The 25,522-nt window shown below is 40.9% G+C and overlaps 1 protein-coding gene across 1 annotated transcript in view; it reads left to right on the top strand.

Moving 5' to 3' along the window:
- LOC136864208 (uncharacterized) overlaps positions 1–25,522 on the top strand; it is a 644,576-nt gene that overhangs the window by 248,687 nt on the left and 370,367 nt on the right. The window contains exon 9 of the mRNA XM_067140905.2: positions 21,500–21,717. Coding sequence (XP_066997006.2) covers positions 21,500–21,717 — 218 coding nt within the window. The remainder of the gene's footprint in view (positions 1–21,499; positions 21,718–25,522) is intronic.

Raw genomic sequence — 25,522 nt, 5'->3', positions numbered from 1 at the left:
AGACACTAAAATGTAAATTTTATCAAAGTTCAATTCCATCCAGAAATTGCGTAAAGTTAAAATTATTGTCTCGGCATTGTTCTTACAGGCCCCCTTGCCTACAAATATTCTTAGCTCGCTCCTAAATCATAAGTAATTAAGTGAAGTATGAGCGTATTGAGCTAAATGTTAGAAAGTCCCACACACGATCAAGGCAAATAATACCTGACTCCGCACTCGCCGTAAGTACACTTCTTCTTACGACGTTACTACTTCGAAGACTCCGGCCGAATAAGGGTAGCTAGCCCACGTGGTGGTCACTTTTATTAATTCGCCTCCACAGACGCTTTCCTATTCTCGTTCAGGGCCATCTCTCGCTTTAACCAATATATAGCCAATATTGGAATGATGCTACCTTTTCATTGGTACAAATCATCGTGTCGCCGACGCTCACTTCAAACTCATGTCGTATAATATCCTAGCCTCTCGCCGGGCTTCCGAAATGTGGTCCATTGGTCCACGCCATTGTTTTTCATCATTTCCTTGTTCTACAACAAGCACATGAAGTTCGGGTGCGTCATGTAACAACACCTCTTTCTTAATATAGCTTGTGAACAAATAGACCCTCGGCTCCAAGTTTCCTGTTGAAATTGTTTTTTTTTTTGTTTTTTTTTTGCTAGGGGCTTTACGTCGCACCGACACAGATAGGTCTTATGGCGACGATGGGATAGGAAAGGCCTAGGAGTTGGAAGGAAGCGGCCGTGGCCTTAATTAAGGTACAGCCCCAGCATTTGCCTGGTGTGAAAATGGGAAACCACGGAAAACCATCTTCAAGGCTGCTGACAGTGGGATTCGAACCTACTATCTCCCGGATGCAAGCTCACAGCCGTGCGCCTCTACGCGCACGGCCAACTCGCCCGGTTTGAAATTGTGAAACCCATGCCTTGGTCCCTGCAAATTACCAAGACTCAATAAAATGAAATATTCACTGTACTCTCAATAAATGATCAATTAAATTATCACTTTAATAAGGGCTCAACAGGACGTTAAGGCGGTACGAGGAATACTGTGCACATTTTTTCAGACCCATTTGTTAACAATTGTATCTGTGTTAACCAAATTCCCCGTCTGCATTTGTCTGTCAATGTTAATTTTTTTCATACATTAAATGCGTGCGTGCTTATTTAAGCAAGTTCGTATAGAGAATTCAGAAGTAATTTCAAAGTGAATAAGTCTATTTATGTAAGACTAATTTTAATTAATTAACTCGTTCTTTGAACGTATTTCAGTATTTATGCGTGTTTGAGCATTTTGACTATTTAATACTTTCATGATGTCAAGCAGTGACACAAGAGATACGATCACATTTTGTTTTCCTCAATTACGTGAAGTGAACATTTTGGAAGCGCAATGTTTTGCCATAAGCACATTATTGAAAATGAAAATCTACAGCCTCCTTTCAGTTTCAATCAGGTCAGGAATGGAATGAATGAAGCCCCCATTTAGTGGCGGAATAGGAACTGTGTCGGGTGCCGATGCCTGTCACAGTCCTCTGAGGCAATGATTAATGACGACAGATGGAACGGTATTGGAGAGTGTTGCTGGAATGAAAGATGACAAGAAAAACGTGAATACCCGGAGAAAAAATCTGCCCCTTCTCCGCTTTGTCCAGTACAAATCTTAAATAGAGTGACTAGTATTTGAACCACGGAACTCAGCGGTAAAGGCCAGCGCGCTGCCGCCTGAGTACGGAGGCTTTGAAAGAAACTTAAATAAAAAAATTTGAAAGTTAAAAATTTTACAAAATGAAAGATAGGCGTATTTCAAATTCCTTCCCACATTTCATGGTGTATTAAAAGTATTACAATCAAAATGTAATTGCATCATTTCGTTTATGAAACATGCTGATTTCATCATACTAGTTAGCATTATTTGTCACTCCTATGACTTCTGCCAAAGTTACTATAAGAATGAAATGTCTTAGAAGCATAATATATCAAACCCCGTGGGTGACAAAGAATTTCATTTTAAAGAGCCTGAGGGTGGAAGGGCCTGAATGTCCTGAGACCTCTTATCTCTCCAACTGTACAGAAATATCCGTGTTCGGAAACTTACCGATTTGTTGCAATACAGGTAAATGATGATACTTCCATCAGTAGTGAAACTAGGAATTTCTGCTACCCATTGACTATATAAAGAAAATTTAGATGGTTACAATTCTTCACCACACAATTAAACCCTTACAAAGATAAGATAATCCAGGACTATGTGAAACTGGGATGTTCCCGTTGATCAGTATGGACAAGGAAGATAACGGTATCAGGTAGCGAACTGTGAGAACCTGGGATCTTCCCGCTGGTCAGTATGGACAAGGAAGATAATGGTATAAGGTAGCGAACTGTGAGAAACTGGGAAGTTCTCGAGGGTCAGTATGGACAAGGAAGATAACGGTACCAGGTAGCGAACTGTGAGAAACTGAGATGTTCACGCCGGTCAGCATGTACACTGACTGAGCAAATGCCATGGGATAGTGGAGCACTGACGCGCAGGTGTGTTGTCTGCGCACCGCATGCCCCCTGTGCCAGCGGCAGTTGTATGGGAGACCTTGTGAGCAGAGGCTGTGCATGTAACAGGTGTAACATGGAACGTGGTCGTGAGCTGACACCGTTCGAACGGGGTATGGTGGTCGATGCCCGAGGGATGGGAAGTGCGATTTCGGAAGTGGTGCGGGAATTCGGCTTCACACGATCAACCGTGTCCAGGGTGTATCGTGAATGGTTGAATGCGGGTGTCACCGTCCACAACAAACGAACGACCGTCCGTCCAGCCACCCTCGATGACCGTGACCGGCGACATCTGAGACAAATCACGGCTCAATTCAAAACAGGCCGTGCTAGACACGTCTCCCAGTGGACAATCCGTAGGAACATGGGTTCTATGGGATATGGGTGCCGGCGCCGCTCATGGGTGCCACTGTTAACCCAACGTCATCGGGCACAACGACGCGCATTTGTCGCCAGTTACCAGGGGTGGACAATGGAACAATGGCGTAACGTGATATGGTCGGACAAATCACGATTTCAACTGCACCATGCCGATGGGAGGCGCCGTGTATGGCGCAGACCACATGAAGCGATGGATCCCGCCTGCCTCGAAGGTGTGGTCCAGGGCGCTGGTGTCTCTCTTATGGTCTGGGGTGCATTTTCCTGGTATGGAATGGGCCCCCTAGTTGTTCTGGAAGAGACTTTGAATGATACGCGGTATGATGAGCTGCTCGGAGACCATCTCCAACCATTTTTGGCCTTCCAGCGCCGAGACGGTTCTGTGGTGTTTCAAGATGATAACGCGCCGCCACATCGCTCCCACGTCGCCCGGGAATGGTTCCAGGAACATGCAGCGGAGGACTGCCATGGCCACCCAGGAGCCCCGATATAAACCCTATCGAGCATATCTGGGATGTCCTGGAACGCAGGCTCCGTTTTTTTTTCTGCTAGTTGCTTTACGTCGCACCGACACAGATAGGTCTTATAGCGACGATGGGACAGGGAAGGGCTAGGAGTGGGAAGGAAGCGGCCGTGGCCGTAATTAAGGTACAGCCCCAGCATTTGCCTGGTGTGAAAATGGGAAACCACGGAAAACCATTTTCAGGGCTGCCGACAGTGGGATTCGAACCTACTATCTTCCGAATACTGGATACCGGCCGCACTTAAACGACTGCGGCTATCGAGCTCGGTCGCAGGCTCCGTGCCATGGATCCTGCACCCACGAACAGACCAGCATAGGAGGCCGCTCTGCAAACGATTTGGTGTCAGCTGCGTCCAGAGGACTGCCAGGGACTTGTCGTTTCACTTCCACGGCGTCTCACTGCAGGGCGAGAGGAGGCCCCACCCGCTATTAGGTGACTATCCCATGACATTTGCTAAGTCAGTGTACAAGGATTAATGTCAGGCAGCGAAACCCAAACAAACTCCATTGTAACAGTGTGTCTCAAAACTATAGCTACTATGAGAGCTGCCAATTGCTAGTTTCGAACTCATACATTCTTCAGTACCGTACTGATAAGAGAGTTTTCAAGTAATTTTTTAAATGAAAATGAAATATACCTAGGTATATAATATCAAACACAAAGATACAAATAGCAAAAATAAAATAAAATAAAATAAAAAACAAAAAATAGAAAACATAAGCAAATTGAAACTTTACAAGAACACTTTATTTGTCATAATTCGGACACTTCTACTACCAGCCTTTCTCTATCTATATATACAAATTTATTTTTGAGTTGCGTTTTCTTTAACTTCACAGGGCGTTAAGGCGATCCGAGGAACATTATGCACGTTTTATACATATTCAATCAAAATAGGCATTTTCTTAAACTTCTGGTGCCTAGTGATGTGTAATGACATTCGGAGCACTATTAGTGCGTCTGAGACAGTGGGGTTCAAGCCCCACGCTCGGCAACCCTGAAGATGGTTTTCCGTGGTTTTCCATTTTAACACCGGGCAAATGCTGGGGCTGTAGTTTAATTAAGGCCATGGCCACTTCTCTCTCACACCTAGGCCTTTCCTATCCCATCGTTGCCATAAGACCTATCTGTGTCGGTGCGATGTAAAGTAAATTGTAAAATATGTTGTAGTTCGTCTGAATGTTGTGAAAAGTGCTACTCATAGGGTCGGTCGTGCTGCAGTAGCACACTCTGACCCAGTGAGGAAAGAGCTGGCAAACTTCCTCACTTCTCATAATGCTTTGTCTGCCTCATTATGACACCACCATAGGTGTTTGTCGTTTCCCTATAACTTCATGACATTTGGTGGTGCTGTTTAAGGATCCAACTAGTCTGCGGGTTGAAGACTTGACAGACAGACAGACAGACAGACAGACAGACAACATTATTTGGATCAAGGTTTGCGATCTGTGCATCTATCCTAGATATAGGTCATTTTCTCCGCATTTTCGAGGTGTATGTGAAAAAATACTCTCTATAGCCACTATCAGCGCAGAACTGGAACACCGACACACTGAACTGTAATATTATATGCCAGTCCTGTCATAGCCGCTTTCGATACTTCCTCGAAGGAACTAGTGTTTCAGCTGGGAGCTCCCAGCCTGAAGATGTGGCCGTATTTTTCGTGTATTGTTCTTTTCGTCTGATTTTCCGGCGCGCTTTCTGGGGGATGAAGCGAGAATGTTCCTTCTCTATCTGAGTCCTACATATTCTAGTAGTCTATCATCGATATATAAATAGAAGGCCGCTGCGAACGAGGTTTGGTTGTAGTGTTTGAGGGTCGATTGTGTGGTGGGTGTTCCACCAGTCCGTGTTGGAGTTTGGTAGTCGGACTGCGGCGGCAGTAGTGTTGACTGTCGCCAGTGTCCCAGTGGTGTCAGAGTATCTGAGCGGAGTACGGGGGGTGTAATGCCTTGGAGTACTGTGTGTGTGTGTGCGTGTGTTTCCGTGGATTGTGGACTGCCATGGAGTCAGCGTGTGGAGCAGCTGTCGTAAGTGTAAATGAATCAGTGTTAATGGTCGTTGATGTGAGTAGCATTGTCCTGCTGTTTAGCACTGTTGTGCTCTTTCTGTTTGGTTGTCAGTGTTAAGTAGTTCACTGTGTTTAGCTCTGTGAATTACCGGACTTTCTCTGGAGTTGAACCAAGGAACAGTCATCGTGCGTGTGTGGTGGTCAGCAGCGCTGTGTTCAAACCTCTGTGTGCAGCTATGTGTGCGAAGGAGCAAAAGTGCAAGTTAACGAGCCTGTCAATAAGGATTATAGGCTCGTTTGTTCTCGGACACTCCCGGCACTAAAAGCCATACGCCATTTCATTTCATAGCCTCGTTCAGGTAAATACTGTCCACTGGTGTCCTACTGTGAGAGACATATAAATAGGCAGCAATTAGTGATTGTGGTCATTCATGGTTGAATAAATTTGTGCATTAATTTAGGTCTTCCTAGAAACAAATTAGAGCGATAAAACAGACGGTGTTTTATTCGTAACAGTATAATTATCTTAACGTGGAATGTGAAGCAAGAACGGTGAATCAAATATGGGTTGTAAATAACTGAAAATTTCTTTGTATTTAGGGCTCTTGATAGACAGTTCTGAAAACATTTTAGATAATGCATGTTTTCTGTTACGACTAATGTGATGTCAGATTTTTTAAATGACAATTTGTACCTTATAGTTGGAGTGACCTACCGGATAACTAATTTATCTTGTATGTTTGCTCTCTTATGTTTGTCTTTGTGACAAGACAAACGCTCTTGCCGCATAGCCAGAGATAAGCTCGTCTGCTTTTAAGCCATCCGTGGCGGGTTCAATGCCATCACTTAGTTGACGTGGGGAAGCGTAGTTAATAATATGATATGAGTTGAATCCCCGTGGATGTAAATGACTTTAGCGTAATTTCGTAACATATTTCTGTTAATTATTTAGTTACTTGATCGTCTAGAGCGTGCATTAGCACTTACTGGAGTTCAGTGTTCTTTCTTCCGTCACTCTCTGTTATCGTACACCTGAAACAAATGTAATTAAAAGTAAAATGTTGTAATTTATTATTTATTTAATGTAATCTAAAGAACATAGAAGCCATAATCAGTATTTGTTTAAGAGTCAGCAAACGCGACTGCACTCATTGTCCGTTTGTGCCTCTTGTGTATTGGTTTGTTCCTATCTACGTGGTGTTTGCTGGCTTTGCGGGTTAATTATCAGGTGGCTCGGGTATTTGCCCATATATGGTCTACAGAGTAAGTATGAATTTCATCACTCAGAATTAATAATAAATTAATAATTTTCCCCACAAACTACTTTTAGGTTTTTGGAGTCGCCGAGTTGCCGGAATTTTGTCCCTTGGGATTTCATTTACGCGCCGGTAAATCTACCGGTGCAGGGTTGACATATTTGTCCAGTTTTAAATATCGCCGAAGTGAGCGAGGATCGAACCTGTCACCTTGCGCTCTGAAGGTCACTCCCTTCGCGCACATAGCTGCACACAGAGGTTTGAACACAGGGCTGCTGACCACCACACACACGCTGACTGTTCCTTGGTTCAACTCCAGAGAAAGTCCGGTAATTTACAGAGCTAAACACAATGAACTACTAGGCTACTTATCACTGACTTAACACTGAGCTATTCAGCCCGGTATATTCATTCAAAATTGTATTGAGTTGTCTACATCGTCTGTAAGAGGAATGTTCTGTTATTCCTAATGTATAGCACTAGTTTCTGGACGAGAGACGAGTAGAGCATACTAAGACCAAACCCCATGGCATTACGTTCCTAAAGAGCCTGGGCCTATCGAGCGACTGCTACTAAGCCTGGAGGCCTGGAGATTATGATGAGACGCGTGGTCATTGCAACGAATCCTTTCGGCCGTTATTCACGGCTTTCTAGACCGGGGCCGTTGTCTCACTGTCAGACAGCTCCTCGATTGTTCTCATGTAGGCTGAGTTGACATCGTACCAGTCCTCAGATTCAGGTAAAAATCCCTGTCCAGCCCTGTCCCGTCTCCCGAATTCAGAGGCGTAGAGCCACAGTAGAGCCGTGGCTGCCCCTCCTCTGCTCGGTTGGTCGGTCAGAATGCAGAGCTGTTGGACCACGGACCAGCCGTGGCCACTTGAGGGCCGAGACTCACTCTGCATCTACCAACCTTCACTTTGAATTTTCATTGGAATATGTATTACGAGATTCCTTTTCGCTTACGAATGCTGGACACTCTTGGTTGGTGGAATTTCTGTGAAGAAAGAAAAACATTTTGGCTGGACTTTGAGAATGCGGGAGTTGTGTCCATATTCTGTCCACCTGTTCAGCTAAGATACCGTTAGTTTTACGTGTAACTCTACGATATATACAGTACTTGTTTCCAAGGACGATTCCTTCTTATGTGCTCCCGTCGTTTCCTTCTTCCTTCCTAATTTCCCCCAAATGATCTTTTTTATTATTAATGTGTATATCCATTCTTTAATTAATCGACGTTGCTGTATTCATGCGCCTTTTTAAGGTGTTTGCTGAATCGATTATTGCACTCTTGAACATGTTCATCTGCGGTGATTTCTTCTTTCTTCCTTCTACCTCGGCTAGTCCTGTAATAAAAAATATACTCACCGCAGACGACTCTTTTCTCTACTAGGGTAAACTATACTATTTAGATAAAAGGAATACTGGCTCAGACTGAGGTTAAATATATACCTGTAATTTATTGTAAAAGAAAAACTGCTAAGTATAATTTTGGTAACACAAAAAAAAATCATTAACTGAAGTGCGCGTGTGTGACCAGTATAAATGACGGTGAAATCACCCCAAACACAAAGACGAGTGATTCCATTCCAGATGAATTCAAAGTGTAACAATGTAGGCTAAAAAAGGCACTAATTAAATACACTCGGAAGTAACTTATCAAATGCAAATTTTCTCAATATAATCACGTCATTTACAAATGGATGAAATGGATGAAACACACCAATCGTCACTGTAACTTTAACTCAATGGCTACTCACTCATCTGAATCTTGCTTGAAAACACTTACTGAAATTGTTCACTTAAAATCAACATTATTCTTTACCATTTACTAAGTATTAATAGCGTTACACATACAATTCTATAACTCAGAACATTCAGTAATTTCCGGGATTCAGTGCTCCCCTACAGCAATCTAATCAAAGTTAATTGACACACTTCTTTACCTAAATTCAAGTGATCTTTAATGGCTGAATGTATCCATCGGACATTTAGCAATTTTACTCAGAACGTTACTAGCCAATACATGGTTATATTACTTTTACACATGTATTGCTGACATTACTGTGAAAATCATATAGTAGGAGGTCAATCACCTCAACTTAAATTAATTTATCTAATCATCTGAACAGCTACTACATTCGACATCTTTATTTATGACAAGTTGTTGATCATTTTCGGTCTCTCAGGGACCCAGATTTAGCGTATCCAGACGTGACAAATATGTCTCACAAATTCACTATTTCTGGATCAACTCTATTTACTTCAACATATAACAAAAAAGTATAAGGTGCACTGTTCAGCGATGTCTAAATTATTATGCTTACCGTTTAATATCTAATCAAAAGTGATTCTGAGATGTTGTTTAGTTATGTTGACGCGAGCTCTCTTTACCCTAACATTAAATCAAATACAGCGAAAAAATTTCCGTCTTAATCAAAGAAAAGCTATCTACAACTCAAATCACAGTCAGTCACCAGCTATGCTAAATTAAAATCAAATAAAGAACATACATCTGAAATAAAAGACAAGAATTTGCAAATATTCTACACTAATTTATATACACGCCGATTCACGCACATAGTCGAAACCAACACAAGATTTAAGTAGAGAGTAATTTACATAATTCTACACCGCGTGTTGATTTCAATGTCCATTTATACCTTCATTGAAATCAGCGGCGACCATAACCTATATTTATGTTATTCATGGCTGACAACTGCTCTATAAAAACTCAAATAACATCTCATGACAGAATGAAGGGTAATACTCAAAATCAAACATGGCGCAAGAGAAATCTCTCGGATGACGTTAATACAACCCTAGATATAGTGGATCTCGGCCACATCCTAATCTTTCTAAAATTTCAAAAATGGAAACCATTTGATATTATTATAAAACATCATCATATCTACGCTGCACGTGTCTGTGTGTCTTATTTATCCATCACGCAATAAATGTTCGATAATTAGTTGTGCTGGCTGAGCATTCAAACTTAGGCCCTTTACATCGTAGTATTGAGCATTTTCTTAACTTCCTAATTCTCCGCTTATTCTTATTTATCCTTAATCATGTCGTCGAAGACATCAACTTAACACTCATTACCTCGAGTACATAAACAATTCCTATATTTCATCATATTCAGAGCTCCGCGCATTTCTTATACCTTTATTCGTATTATCAGTTATCTCACAGCTTAACCGCTGGCGTACAAATTATTTCCTTATTTACTCTCACCTTATATCACATGTTTCTCAGATAAACCGCTGACCTAGAAATATCTCTTTTATTTCTCTTACGATAAATTCACGACGAATGCTCATAATTCTTCCCCGAACGGACAAAATTAACGTTCAACCTTCCGCAACCAATTCATCGACTTGGATGTAGCAACAATAGCTTCTTTACTTTCATTCTTATTAAAAGGACAACAGACAATCTCAGTTGGTTTCCATGCCTACTGTGATCAGTAAATCTCGCGTAAAATATGCTAAGATGAATATCACAATCGCAAGTAGCGGGATAGCATAACACAAAAAGAAAATCACAACATCAAAACATCTCTCTGCGCGAAAATAAAATGATCATTATCATCATTTACCTCATTACACCACGAGAATAAAATTTCTAGAGCTTACCATATTGGAATAAATCATCCAATGGAAAAAATCATCAACATGAAATACACGTTACTCGTAGTACAATGTCTGAGTTAAATGCTGGCGTGGAAAAATATCACCAATCAATACAACCATCATTTTACTTGTGCGTGAACGGTAAACAAAGCCTTCTACAAGGTGACGACTGCGATGTAAATGCTACATAACTAACCTTGAGTGACCATTAAACTACAGATCTAAAATCTTAGACAACTCGCGTCCTAAACAGATTGTACTTACATAATTAAAATAAACATCTTAGATGGGTATATTCACTTACTGATTGTATATTTGTCGGCCGTTTCCTCCATCGTCCCAGTGGCTATTTTAGTTTAAGCCATGGCTCTAGAGATGTAGGACACCGTTATAAACTTGCTGTATCCAGACATAATTGAGATGTACACTTATTTTACACACACGACACTGGATCTTGGTGCTTATACACTAATTACAAATTTTATATCTTAGATTAACACTATAACTGACATTATTGGGCTTTGCACACGATTTTACTAATGCGCTGACCATGGATACATTACGAAAATACTCCGACGCACTTCTGCACAGCTGGGCAAGACCTTTCCCCGAAGTAACGGTATCTCGGCTTTACCTACCCCCTTCACGTGATTCCTGCTTGTTTGTCTATATTTCGAGGACAGCCACCTCGCAATTCCGGGAATTCTGCTAGCCAGAATGAACTGTCTGTAAATTACACATTCCTCTCCTGGCAGCTACCTGGGCTTGATCAAACAATAATAGTAACCAAGTCTGTCCTTTCGTATATTGCTGCTCGTCCGCCGGCTGAGTACTGAATCTGCCTTATATTTTTACAAGAGTCCTTGCAGTATGAAATGCTGTCGCATTTGTGAGTGTTAAAGTTTGTGCGATAAAGCATGGAATTGATAACCTGTTACAGTTATGTTTTTAATGTTTATTGTCCCACTGGAATTCCTATTCTGATTTGAGCACTGTGCTCCAATAGTCTGAGTTACTTGTCAGCCCGAATGCTTGAATGTTAATGTTTCCATCACTATCTATGAGTTAACACAGCAAATTCGAAGTTAATGTTTCCCACCACAATTTATGTTGTAGCACAGCCAAATTTAAAGTTTATAAGTAACTTACTCAACTGTTGAAAAGAAATCACAAGGAGTTGACACAACACACTTTGCCTACTGAAGCAACACTGAGACTCTTGAACAACACTGAGGTTCTGAGAAAGAATGCGGTAGGCGGGTCTATTTTATATGTTCTGGGCCACCACGGGGCTCGGCTTCCTGCCCTCAGGGGTTTTGCGTACTTGTATCCGTCCGCATTTGCGGGTGGCTTTCTTCATCAAAAATAATTTTATCATACACGTCGTACACCTATTTTTACAGGTATCGCTGAACACACAATATTACTGCAAACACTCTGACGGACGTTACCGTATATCAAAGATTGATCGTAGAGTTATTAATTGACTTGTAAGCGTCCATGGCACTATTTTCTCTTGACGATGCACTGTAGTTGGGCGTAAACTAACAACGCGTGATTCAGAGCGCGGGGTCTGCTTTCCACCGACGCACTTTCTCAATTAAACTTATTACACAAGTAATTAATCACAAAATAGCATGGAAAACCCGCTATTTTTCTCCTGCTGTCGGGATCACCCTGTTTCTGCTTTTACATTGTCGAGATATTCAAGACTGACTAAATTATTTGAGGTGTTCGTTGCAAATGCGTAGTTTAAAGCGTCTCCATTGGCTGAATATTTCTTGAGGGTACGTGAGGTACTTCTGGATGGACTCGACCACTAGTCGCCAAGGGGTGTTTGGTATCATTCTATCCTACTTGCGATTGTCACTTCTCTGTCTTTCACTGGCGGTCGCCGGTATCCCAAGTTTATTAGAGGGCTGTTGCAAGTGCAATAACTTTAAGACATCGTGGAACATGCTTTAACACTAGTGACAGAGCTCGAGTTCCTGTCCCCAGAAATTATATTGTAACTCACATGCCGCCTGAGTGAAACCTACGCAGCAATGGCTGTCTTTTCGATCTAACGTTGAATAAAATAATTCTGTATTTTACATTAATTCAGGATATGGGTGCATTATTAAACTCCAGTTTGTATTTTTCTATTTTGGTGGTGTAGGAAAATTGCTTGTATTGTCAGAATCTTTATTAGGGATAGGTTGATTCATTTTATTTGTACATTTGTTTGTAGTTTTCATCTGAAATAAATTAGTTATTAAAACAAGGGAAAAACATATTTAATCATTTATTGACAAATAAAAGCGATATGATTTATTAATGGCTCTTCAAAAATATTTTACGTGCTGATCAAAGAATTTACTCCTTTCCTTTTTTAACCTTCATCGATTCTCCCAGTCTTCTTTTCTATGTACCCTCCACTAGTACAGGCAGTAAAGCCATAGACTTGACACCTTTTAAGGACTCATAGAATGTCTTATCTTCCCAACATTAAAGTGGCCAAATAATTATGTCCCTTTATCCTTGAAAAATGTGTAGATAGAACTTGAAAATATTTACTGTTGCTTGGTTCTAAAAGAGCCAGTGTCAAACAAACGTGTTTTCGAGCTGTCAGCATCTGAAGTTTTCTTATAATTTTACGAACTTTTATCAACAATTAACTTTAAATGAGTTTTCGCTTTCTTTGTGGAAACGAACTGATTAGGTCTACATACTAAATTTTAATCGCATTCTTTAAAAATTCCCAGATCTGTAGTCTTCGAAGGTAATCTAATATTATTTTCCAGGTCTTATTCAATTAAACGTTATCGGATTCTTTAATATTTATCAAAGATATTGGCCCTTTTAATATGTTGTAGCACCGATAAATATTTTTTATGAACGTTACTGTCTCAGTTTCGATAAAAAGGATGACATCGGTCTTTTTAGAACCAAGCCACAGTTTAGGCCTATATATATATATATATATATATGTTTACCATCTACTATAAGTTCACTGAAGTAAAACGAAGTGACCTCTGTGATTTTCTCATACAACCAACTTATTCTGAGGAGAGTCTATATTATATAAATGAGTGTAATTCAGCTAATAAGAATGATTTTCCTAATATTTTACTTTAGTAACTTAATGAAATTAGGCCTATCCCAAAGCGTTGATGAAATTTGTGATACGAGGGCGAATCAGAAATTAGGTTACACTAGCTCGCCGCAAGAGCACGCTGTGTGTCGTGACCGTGGCCAATGCAGAGCAAGGTACAGTAACTGCTGACACGTCCGATAGGCATGTTGGTATCTCGTCGGGTTGTGTGTGCAGAGCGGGGTAGGCTCAGTGGCGCTTCAACTGGACGCTCACTCCAAATTGGAGGTGCGTTCAAGGATCAGATTTCTGTGAGATAAACGGCTCAATTGCACGGACATTAATAGTGAAACCACTGCTGTATATGGTGAGCGTGCAATTTCTCTTCCAGGTATTGTAAAGTGGTGTAAGCAATTTGACGCTGGACGCACGGATCTCACGGACGAATATCACGAAGGCTGGCCCGCAACGTCCAGTACCGTTGCAAATGTTGACCGTGTGAATGGGATCATTCGAGAAATTTGGCTCATAACACTGCAGGAAATTGCCAGCATGCTGAACATTTCGTATGGCAGTGTGTTTTCCATTGCTCACCAGCATCTTGTATTTCGTAAACTGTGTCAAATATGGATAGCACCTGTGATCGCCGATGTTCACAAGGGATAGCGTTTCCAATCGTCACTGGCACTTTGCAACGGTATTCTGCGGCGAATCATTATAGGGGATGAAACGTGGGTCCACCGCTTCACCCCCGAAACAAAGAGATCATCGATGGAGTGGGTGTACACCACCCCACATCACCACCACGAAAGAAGACCAAGGTCCAATCTTCAGCAGGAAAGGTAATGGTGACAGTGTTCTTTTGCGTGGAGGATGAGGTGCACGTGGAATGTATGCCGAAAGGCACGACAATCAACTCGGCTTCGTATTGTCAAACGTTGAACCGGTTGCGTAAGGTAGTTAAAAAAAGCGGCGTGGAAAATTGATCGCCGGTGTGATTTTGCTGCACGATAACGCAACACCTCACATGGACCGCCACACGTCCGAACTGCTGCAACGATTCAAGTGGGAGGTATGGCAACATCCTCTATAAAGTCCAGACTTAGCGCCATGTGATTATCATATGTTCGGTAAGGTGAAAAAGGATCTCGGTGGACGATGATTCCGAAACTATGAGGAGATGTAAATTGCTGTCTCCAGGTGGTTACGTAGCGCTGGAGGTGATTCCTGCGCAACCGGAATCGAAACGTTGGTTGACCGTTCCGAGAAATGTTTACAGTCTATTGGGAGCTATTTGGAAAAGTGAACTTACATTTCATGTTGTCATAGCCGTGTTGCCTATATGTAGGTCGTTTCATAAATGGCCATAACTTGGAAGTGTAACTTACTTTTTTGATTCGCCCTCGTATTATCCGTTCGATAGTTTGTGGGATATCGATACATAGCATATTGGAAATGTCAGATGCTAGGAACTGTGTTCAAAGGAAATCATTGAGAGTACCCACTGCAGCCAAACACTGAATTATAAACCGAATATCACAATCTAGCCAGTCGAAATCGTTATGAAAAATGCCACCGCGGTAAAGAAGGGAGCTTTATTTACAAATTCGTGAAAATTACAGCCTTCAATACCAATTAGTTTTGAAACTGCATCTGGCAACTGTATTTGTATTTAACTGTACATCAGTAAACATCAAAAACCTGCTTGTATAACGAGTTTATGTATAACTGATTCACTGATTAAGCCAGAAAATTCCAAACCAAGCGAGTGGCTTCGCGGTTTGGGTCACATAGCTGTCAGATCGCTTTCGTAAGATATTGGGTTCGAACCCCACTGTCGTCAGCACTAAATATGGTTTTTCTTGGTTTTCTGTTTTCACACCAGGCAAATGCTGGGGCTGTCCTTTAATTAAGGCCATAGTCGCTTTCTTTCCACTCCTAACACTTTCCTATCCCATCGTCGCTATAAGACCTACCTCTGTCGGTGCGGTGTAAAACAAGATTGCAAAAAATGTAAAGGAATCTCGAAATTAAAGTAGGATGAAAATCCAAAAATATTTTATTTTAAGTGTTAAAGTACAAGCTGAAAAGTACGATTTGCCCGTCTACCTCAGTGACACATTTAGTTAGTTGTCCTTTCGTTTCCAAGATGATCGATCAATCCTGACTAAAATCGATGTTATTTGAGGGTGTTTAAATTGAACCAGTCAGTGTCATTGCCTTCGTGAACGTGAAAGAACTCTGAGGGTCAAAATTCTGGTACTGCGGCTTCTCTACAATTGCTACAGATGTTAAAGAAAGTTGGAGTGTCGAAACTTCGCCCCATAGGATTTATTTAACGTGCCCGAAGTCGAGGACACTGGATTGTCACACTTTAAAACCATCGATTGCCACGGATGTCAGGTGGGATCGAAGCTGTTATCTTGCAGACGAAAGACGACTAACCGACCGCGCAACTGAGGTCGACCTATTTTGGTTAGAGCCCTGTGGTATTGGAAAGACGGTATTATTTGTGTAAACCACAACGAACACAAAGTTGGAGCATTAAACCTGATGTTAATAACAATGTTATTGGTTTTACGTCTTACTAACTACTTTTACGGTTTTCGGAGACGCCGAGGTGCCGGGATTTTGTCCCGGATGGGTTCTTTTACGTGCCAGTAAATCTACCGACACGGGGCTGACGTGTTTGAGCATCTTCAAACACCACCGGACTGAGCCAGGATCGAACCTGCCGAGTTCGGGTCAGAAGGCCAGCATCTCAACCGTCTGAGCCACTCAGCCCGACAAACCTGATGTTCTATGGAGAATAAATTCATGAACTCTGATAACAAAGAAGAGTGTACAGTCGAGGAGGTAAAGGCGTGCTCGGTTCACATAGAAGAACGCAGCTTATACTCCCCATAAAAAATCGATACATTTAGAAATGAGACTTCTACTTCTGGAGTGGCGCATGGTCATGATGTACACTCAGCTTGGGCCAAAAATAAGTAACTGGTTAATTCCTGGTGTATAGGCCTAGGCTGTTGGGGTATAGAGCTGACAACTCTACCACACTTACAAGGATCTGGTTGAGTTCGACTGCACCGATTGCAACGGAACGTGGTATAATGATGTATTAAGACACCAGAACATCGCTGTACACGTGCCCTTGTTATATACGCTTTGTACAGCATGGGAAAATGATAGATTCTGAATAGGAATCTGGGAGTTTCTATGTTTCTGCTAATAAAGCCCCCCCCCCCCCATTTTCACGGTCTAACTCAGCGAGCATGCGAGAGATCCCAGGTGTTTCAATTTGAGAGGCATTTAAATGACAAGTGTTGACGACAACACAAGAGAAAACAATTTAAAACAGGCTTGACATTTATTTTAAGATATGCACAAAACAACAATCAAGATTTTAAAAAACTTTCCTTGATAGACGTTGCCTGAATGACTCACGAATTTACAAGTTCAAGAAAGAATGTATGTTTTACAAAATCAAGTTGCTGTGAGCTTGCATTCGGGAGATTGTGGGTTCGAATCCCACTGTCGGCAGCCCTGAAGATGGTTTTCCGTGGTTTCCCATTTTCATACCAGGCAAATGCCGGGGCTATACCTTAATTAAGGCCACGGCCGCTTCCTTCCAACTCCTAGGCCTTTCCTCTCCCATCGTCGCCATAAGACCTATCTGTGTCGGTGCGACGTAAAGCCACTAGCAAAGAAAAAATCAAATTGCTGGATCTTTGATGACGATGACATACCTGGAATATTCTGCAAGAGAAAGCAAAATAATAAAATTAGCCATATATTGTGGCTGTGCAAAATTAAGTAAATGGAAGAATCTCCTTCCTATCATTGGATAATTGATCTACCCTAATAAATTATGACATACGTATTCATTTAAATGTCTTTAAACATAATTCCAGCTGCGTTACTTCGCAAAAGAATTACATGTCCAACTTTGTACACGAGGTCGATGACCGTGCTATCCTTAACTAATTTGTACACTATATTACAGAGAAACCATGTCTTCATTTGTCGACGATTTTCTAGGCATATTTGACATCATCTAAGCATCATAATGATTGTTCTTGAGATGACTATAGTCTCTCAACTGACCGAAGTTTTGGTTAACAAACTCGAATTAATATTTGAGTCATAGACATTCTTAAAAAATTAATATCTGAATATTTGAGTTGACTATGACTTTAAATAAGCCTTACAAAACGTTAATTACATTTTAAGTTACAGTATTATAATTTCCGTTGCTGGTACTTGTTCATTTTTAGAACATTAATCGATCTTATTCAGTTCAAACTAATTCGCTTAATAAATGAATTAATCCTGTCACTAATCTTTGCCTTAAGGAATAAACAAACAATCTCCAATAAAAGAACAAAATTACTGACAACGCCGGAATAATCTGGTACACAGTGATGAACACGAGGTCAGATTAGGAACAACATTTCAAATAAATGACACTGAAAAAATTTCTAACTACAACCACATTCATTCCATGCACTCAGGATACTCGAAATTTATTTACAAGGTTACATTCGAATCATAGGCTTTATTTTTAGTCATGAATTTATGGGGAAAATAAGGTTGGATTGCATCGACTGGTGACCTTCTATTAAATTCAGTACTTCCAACAACTGACGTAGGCCCTATGACTTGTGATTGAACATGAATTACCACTAATTGAATCTTCCTGTAACATTACAACGACGATATATTGCAAAATAATTTATATCATTTAGAAGACTGGGTAGAAACACTAAATATGCACAGTACCTGGGTTAAAATTGACTCTTACTCTACCACGTGGTCATTGAGTGTCTATAAAATAGTATTATTATTATTCAGATGCTGTAAAACTCTTCAACGCGCGCTCCACTTTTATCGTAACGCATTGTATCACATTACAAATGCTTCCAAAAATAATACACTTGCCTGCAGGCATACCATTTTCCAGGTAAATATTTCTACAGCTGAGCACAACTTCATTTTATTCCACATGAGTATATCTATTTACATTTATCACTCATGACCTTTATGTCTCCATTTAACCCGATCTTAAATTACATTATTATTATTATTATTATTATTATTATTATTATTATTATTATTATTATTATTATTATTATTATTATTATTATTATTATTATTGTTATTATTATCGAATTTTAAATCTACCGTAGACGTCTGAAATAAACATTACTGGAAGATAACACAATTGGCAATATTGCGTGGCATTAAATGAAGCACAGCCTTGAATTTATCACACAATGTTTCATGAAATTCATAAATGATCCTTTCAATTCTCATTTATCTGGGAGGACAATAAATTATTATTAAATTCTTATTTTTTGAGAATACACTGGGGTGGTAACATTTCAGAAGGCGAACTACCGTACTTCTAGTCTAATAGAAATCAATACGCACATGTTAACTTTCAAATCTGCCTGTTTCTGGGTAAGAATGTAATAAGAAAGTATTTCAAAACTACTGTAACTAATAGAACTAAAATTTTACTGAAAAAGATCGGTACATTTTCTAAATAAAGTGTACTAATTTCTAATGATGAAATTCGATTCCCGTCTGTGGGTGCTAAGTTCCTTACCCCTCATCTCCTTCCTTTTGATGCGGCAGGGCTTATATGTTCAGTGCAACATGTTTGCTGTTGGCGATGAATCCCACGCTGATCGATGTGGTCCTTTTGGAATTAAAGATGACAGTCTTGAGGCTGGTACAGTCGTTCGATCCTTGGTCTGTCGTCCTCTTCCGTATAATTTTAGTGTAAGTTGAACCTGATAAACGAGAATCACGACGAGTTCTTGCCAGAATAGAATGAATTTTTCATGTCTCAAGCGAAACTTAACTTGGCTCTCCACGATGAATAATTCAAGAATATCTGGAATAAAAGGGAATGTTTCAACGGTTTAACTAGGGTTAAATATCATTAAAGTTTGGAGGCGTGGCTCTTAGACGTATTACGATTGGCGTTTATGCTACACATTTGCTTCACATAATTGGTTCACTTTGCTTCAGAAAAAGTTCCAACATCGCGCACACTCAGTAGACACAAAATTAGCCTTGAGCGGTGACAAGCATATCACGTGATCTCGCACACACTCTACTGCCTAGGGTGGAAAGAAACATAAAGCACGATGATGACTCGCACTCGCCACAACACCTGGCTGAATAAAATTCAGAATCTGTCACCACTAATATCTTCAAAACACATAACGTAGAAATAACACCGGCTATTAGAAAACACATAAGTATATACACGGAGAGCACAATTTTGACGGGGACAGTTAATAGCATGCACATTTATACAGGATGTTGCCCAATTTGTGGGAAATAATCGGGAGACGGAGACTCAGAATGTTCCTATGAGCATAAGCCCTATGGTCGATTGTTTGCGAGCAACGCCTGTTTAAGTTGTTGGCTTCAGTGGGGAGATAGTTCTTACCTAGGACTAAGTTTGGAGCTAGGCTTGTCGTTACAGACATTGCAGTACTTCGACAGCGTGTGGAACAAGGTTGCCATCGATGCCTGGAGTGTTCGAACGGGTTACATCGCGCATTCCTATCTACGAATTGTGACTGTAAAATTTGTCACAAATGGAACATAATAATTGCTTTTACACAGCTGAAGTCTAAAATCTGCGGTAAATTAAGAAATATTTTATTTTTGGAGAATATTATGTATACCTACTTTACAAGTACTTTTGGTGCTACGCTCACAATAACACATGTATGTCTTTTGTTTGTCTTACACATTCAACAATTTCGTGTGTGATGTCTGTGTTCACTGAAGTTCTTTGCTTTCGTTTCATTGCTTCAGTTGTCAATGACATTTCCTGAATTGTATCGCGATATGCAAGATTTAATAGGCGAGATAAAGCTATGGCCAATGTACATAAGAAGAATTCTGTGGACTAGTGATCTATTGGTCCAGGGATCATGCTATATCATTTTTGTGGTATTTTCGATATTTCTCTGTAGTGTGCAGCACCAAGTTGTTGAATGCGTCCTTAGTTGTTTTTTCCGTATAGTTCCAGCCACATCACTATAACATGGCCATTTGCCTCATTGAAGGACGAAATAACATCGTGAATGCTGTTGACCTCCATTTTGCTGTTTCAACTGGCCGCTCTAGTCATATGGACAAAGATAATGAGAACCCACAGACATAGCACTCCCATTCCTCGGTGCTAGCCCTGGACCTGAAGAAATTAACAAAAGACGGCACCAGCAGCGAAATACGACATAAAGGAGTCCTATCTACAGGCATTAAGTATGTATTCATATTTCTCTAATAACGACGGTATTTCTTAATTTACCGCAGATTTTTCGCTTTATTTAAGTAAAAGCAAATATTATGTTCCATTTGTGACAAATTTGACAGTGACATTTTGTAGATAAGAATGCGCGACCTAACCGTTCGAACGTGTCCGACTATCAATGAGGTGGCTTGTTCAGGCGTTCATTCAGGCGCATGGTGACCATCTTTAGTACCTTTTGTATTAGAATGTAGTATCCCTGCTTGTGCATCAACATGGCGACAGCTAGTCGAATGGGAAATGCCATGTAAGGCTGTTGCCAATACTTCCCGTGCACAGTTGGAAAGTCTGTAACTCGTAAACGATCGACCGTAAGGTACATATATTCACATACTAAAGCTATCGGTAGCCAGTCTGTGCAAGTGCGTAAACCGTTCTCTAGAAAAGCCTTGGTAGAAATTGTGATAACTTTGAATTTAGTCGGCGGAGATGGAGGAGCTGTGACTGGCGTGAGGGAGGCAATGACGTAGGGCAAGAGTACAGCGAGAAGGAAATGGCCCTTGGCGGCGTGAGGGCCACGTTTCTCGATATCAGCTAGTTGCGCAGGCCTGGTTTATGCCATCCAGTAGAAAATTCATAAGAATATTCTGTATATTGTGTGATGTTTATTAAACTTCACCTGAGTTGCAATTTGTTATTAAATCTCGAATGTTGTGACGTAGAAAGTTTTGTTTTAATAAGATATTAAATATTGATATGTATTTATATTTGAACATCCTCTTTATATACTGGTATTATGACTCTAGGTGGTGGAGTATACGAAAGTTCACAACAACAGCAACAACAGCAGCAGCAGCAACAGCAGCAGACACAAACGGGCCAGGGTCCGACCCAAACTGCAGGCCATTCCACGATCATTCACCCTCCTCCATCACGTCGGCAGCACTCGGCGTTGAGAGCAAAAGCCCTGGAAGGCGAAGGACCCTTTTCTAATCACTGCAGGAGTTTTGACTCTCAGATCAAGGTATTTCAGTCTTTTATATCTGTTAAGTCGAAGGAATCTAGTTGTACATGAATTATTGAAATATACATAATCCTTTACACTTGAAACATTATTCAACTAGTAAAACACAAACTTATTCAGGAATTTATTTCGTAAGATTGCCTATCTTTAGCCATTCATGCAATATTACACAGAGACTCCATTTTGTGATTTTTTAACGGGGAATTTGAAGGAACGTTTCGAACCATATTAATATTTCTCCAGACTGCACGAGCTTTGTCCACTCTGTGTATTTTATTAAATTCGGGTTTTTTTACTCGTGTAAGTAGGACAATTCAGTTGTTATATAAATCTATATACAGAGCGGTTAGCTCTGTCTTTGCCCGGAAAAGCGAATTCGTGAGCTGCCCGCAACGGGTGGGCACTAGTGGAGTCTTTTGATCTGCAACGTACCGCTCAATCTATTCATAGTATGCAAAGTGTTCAATTTGTGTATATTAACCTTGCTATAGCCGATACTGAAAGTGCTGTCCATCTGCAGGTCACACATTCCTCACATCATTTAATGAAATTACCATTTACACGCATGAATTGTTCTTGGGTAACATTTCTAATTTCTGTTATAATATTCCCCTGCAGTGCCTCTATAGTGTGAGTACTATTCCTGTAGACTTTGTTTTATTTATTTATTTATTTATTTATTTATTTATTTATTTATTTATTTATTTATTTATTTATTCATTCTTCCTACAATGATAGGCTGCCTAAATCTGACAAAGTATACCATAACACTTAAATATTGAATGTATGTCTAACCATGAAGAGTTTTTTTTGGTGTTAAACCTTCTCGTATGCAGTACTATAGAGGCGATTTCTAACAATTTGGACGGAGCCTTGGCCAATTCGGCTAAATCACAGTATATATTCTTGGTTATGCTTACATTTTTCAAAAACTCAACTATGAATTTTGATATAGCTCCTCTTGCCCTGATGAAAAGTCTTACAACCCTTACACAGGAAATATATGATTCTTTGAAGTAGCTGATGGTTGGTTCATACATGGCTCGCTTCTCCGCGTCTATCTCTGCTGGCTGACTGGAGTCGACCCCACATCTAATGGTGGTGTCCAGAATACATGCAGTCATTTTCTCGGTCAAGTGTGATTATATATATTCTCAGGTTGCTTCCACCGTCAGCAACGCATACCCTCTCTTCATGTACCTCGTAACCTTTCTGGGAGAATGCTGCTCAAATTCGAGATTTAATTCTGTTATGACTACCATTCCTAAGCGAGTCCTTCCATGGACATGAACCAAGAACATTTGCTAGGGTTTCAGGCTCACTGCAGTGTCTGCAGTGGACTCCATCCTGGCTACGTCCAGGGAGATCCCGTACAGAAACCACGTTTTATTGCATTTTCAGCACGTCTTTCCACTCTGATCCGGAGAGTCCATTTAGGGTGTCGATCCATCGGTTAGCCGGTGTGTTTTCCTGATAGAGGATAGCTCCTGTACTGAAAAATGAAAACCTACAACCTGTTTTCCAGTCATTGACCGGGTCAGGAATGAAATGAATGATTCATATATAGGCTATTAGTACGATGGGGTCGCCACTCCCAAAGTGATTTATTAATGACTGATAGATGCTATGAAATGAGAATGGAGAGTGTTGCTGGAATGAAAGATGACAGGGAAAACCGGCCGGAGAAAAATCTGTCCCGCCTACGCTTTGTCCAGCACAAATCTCACATGGAGTGACCGTGATTTGAACCACGGTATCCAGCGGTGAGAGGCCGACGCGCTGCCGTCTGAGCCACGGAGGCTTATAGCTCCTGTACTGTGAGTTATTAATGCACACCATTTGCTATGCTCTTTTTTTTTCCTTAGCATTTCTCACAACTTCCTGGCGCTAAGTTCTTCGAGTTGAGTGTTATCTGCATTTCTTAGGTAAAGTCTCCGAACACATAGTTTTCTCTCTTCCACCAGATTGCACAGTATTGTTATGTACTCATTACCCGCCTTCTCTAGTAAGTGACATTTGTTAAGATGTTGAAGTGGTGCCTCCCAGTCTGCCTTTCACAGCCCAAACCCCTTCATTTTCCTTGCAGATTATAGAGAGCTGTCTGCAGAGAATTAAAGAATGTCTTTGATTGTGCTTCTCATAATCTTGTCGTCATGAATTAAGAAGGACTGCGGAATTTTACTGCTGTTAGCGTTCTGCAGAGGGTGTATAAGAGTACGACATGTGAACTGATTTACAACCAAGAACTTTTGCTCTGCTTTTAACAGAGGACTCTTTGCTAAATTGTCGATATTGCATTTTAGGTCATTTATAACCTTTTAGAAGCCTCCGTCGCTCAGACGGCAGTGCGTCGACCTCTCACCGCTGGGCTCCGTGGTTCAAATCCCGATCACTCCATGTGAGATTTGTGCTGGACAAAGCGGAGGCGGGACAGGTTTTCCCCGGGTACTCCGGTTTTCCCTGTCATCTTTCATTCCAGCAACACTCTCCACTATCATTTCATTTCATCTGTCAGTCATTAATCATTGCCCCAGAGGAGTGCAGAGGAGGCTTCGGCACCCGGCACAATTCCTATCCTCGCCGCAAGATTGGGGCTTCATTCATTCCATCCATGACCCGGTCTCTGACTGGAAAACAGGTTGTAGGTTTTGCTCATCGAAAATAGTTTTGTCCCAGATATCGAATATTTTCGTCCGGTTCAAGGTGTCGAATAATAAAATTGCCCTCTTCAATTACCAAAGGGGAGAAAGCCTTCCCTATACAATATTTATAGCCAGTGATTTAGATGGATTTAGCTGAAGCCCAATTTCTCTAAACGCCTCGTTGGCCGTGTTCGTAGCTACTGGCTATTATAATGGTGTCATCTGTAAACCCCATGCAAGTTAGCTGCTGAAATCCTGAAACAAGCCGATAACAATACTCAGAGGAGATTGAGTCCTCCAAAAGTCCATTCAGTATGAAGTCTGTAGCTAAGTTGTATAGAGCTGGTGTCCGGATCCATGGCTAAATGGTTAGCGTGCTGGCCTTGGTCACAGGGGTCCCGGGTTCAATTCTCGGCAGGGTCGGGAATTTTAACCGGCATTGGTTAATTTCGCTGACACTGAGGCTGGGTGTATGTGTCGTCTTCATCCTCATCACGACGCGCAGGTCGCCTACGGGAGTCAAATCAAAATACCTGCACCTGGCGAGCCGAACATGTCCTCGGACACTCCCGGCACTAAAAGCCATACGCCATTTAATTTCATAGAGCTGGTGAAAGTGACCCACCTTGAATAACTCCTCTTCTAAGAAGGATCGATGCAGACCGTTCCTCATTTGCTTCTATAACAGTCGAGTTACCTGTGTGCAACTGAACTATTATTTGGTTTAGTTTCGATGGTAATTCAAGTACAAGTATACCTTTATTTCTATATATTTACCGATTTCTCCTTCCAGCTTATAATAGGAGAAATATATAACAATGAAATCATAAAAAGGTATATAAATGTGAAGCCTGGATTGAATCAGCGTGTCTGGTGATCCAACATAGTCTCGTAAGCCACGACCTAGAACAGTGCATTACCACGTCCTTGAATCATATTTCACTGATTCTCAACAAGGCTGCTCTGACCTGCCTCACTGTCATGTGCAGGTTTCGGTCGTTATCTAAGACCTTCCGCTGATTCAACCCACCTCCCTCCCGTATGCTTGCTCAGCCTCAGTGCCCTATATATCTTACTTTATTTACCCGGAACTCAGAATATCGAACAACAACACAGAGAAACATGTGACAAACACGCTGCACTCACTCTCTATTACTCTAAGT

This window comes from Anabrus simplex, chromosome 2, assembly GCF_040414725.1.
Source record: "Anabrus simplex isolate iqAnaSimp1 chromosome 2, ASM4041472v1, whole genome shotgun sequence".
In the NCBI taxonomy this organism is placed as follows: Eukaryota; Metazoa; Arthropoda; class Insecta; order Orthoptera; family Tettigoniidae; genus Anabrus; species Anabrus simplex.
Note: the sequence above shows the minus strand (reverse complement) of the source record. Positions and strands in the feature narration are given on the sequence as shown.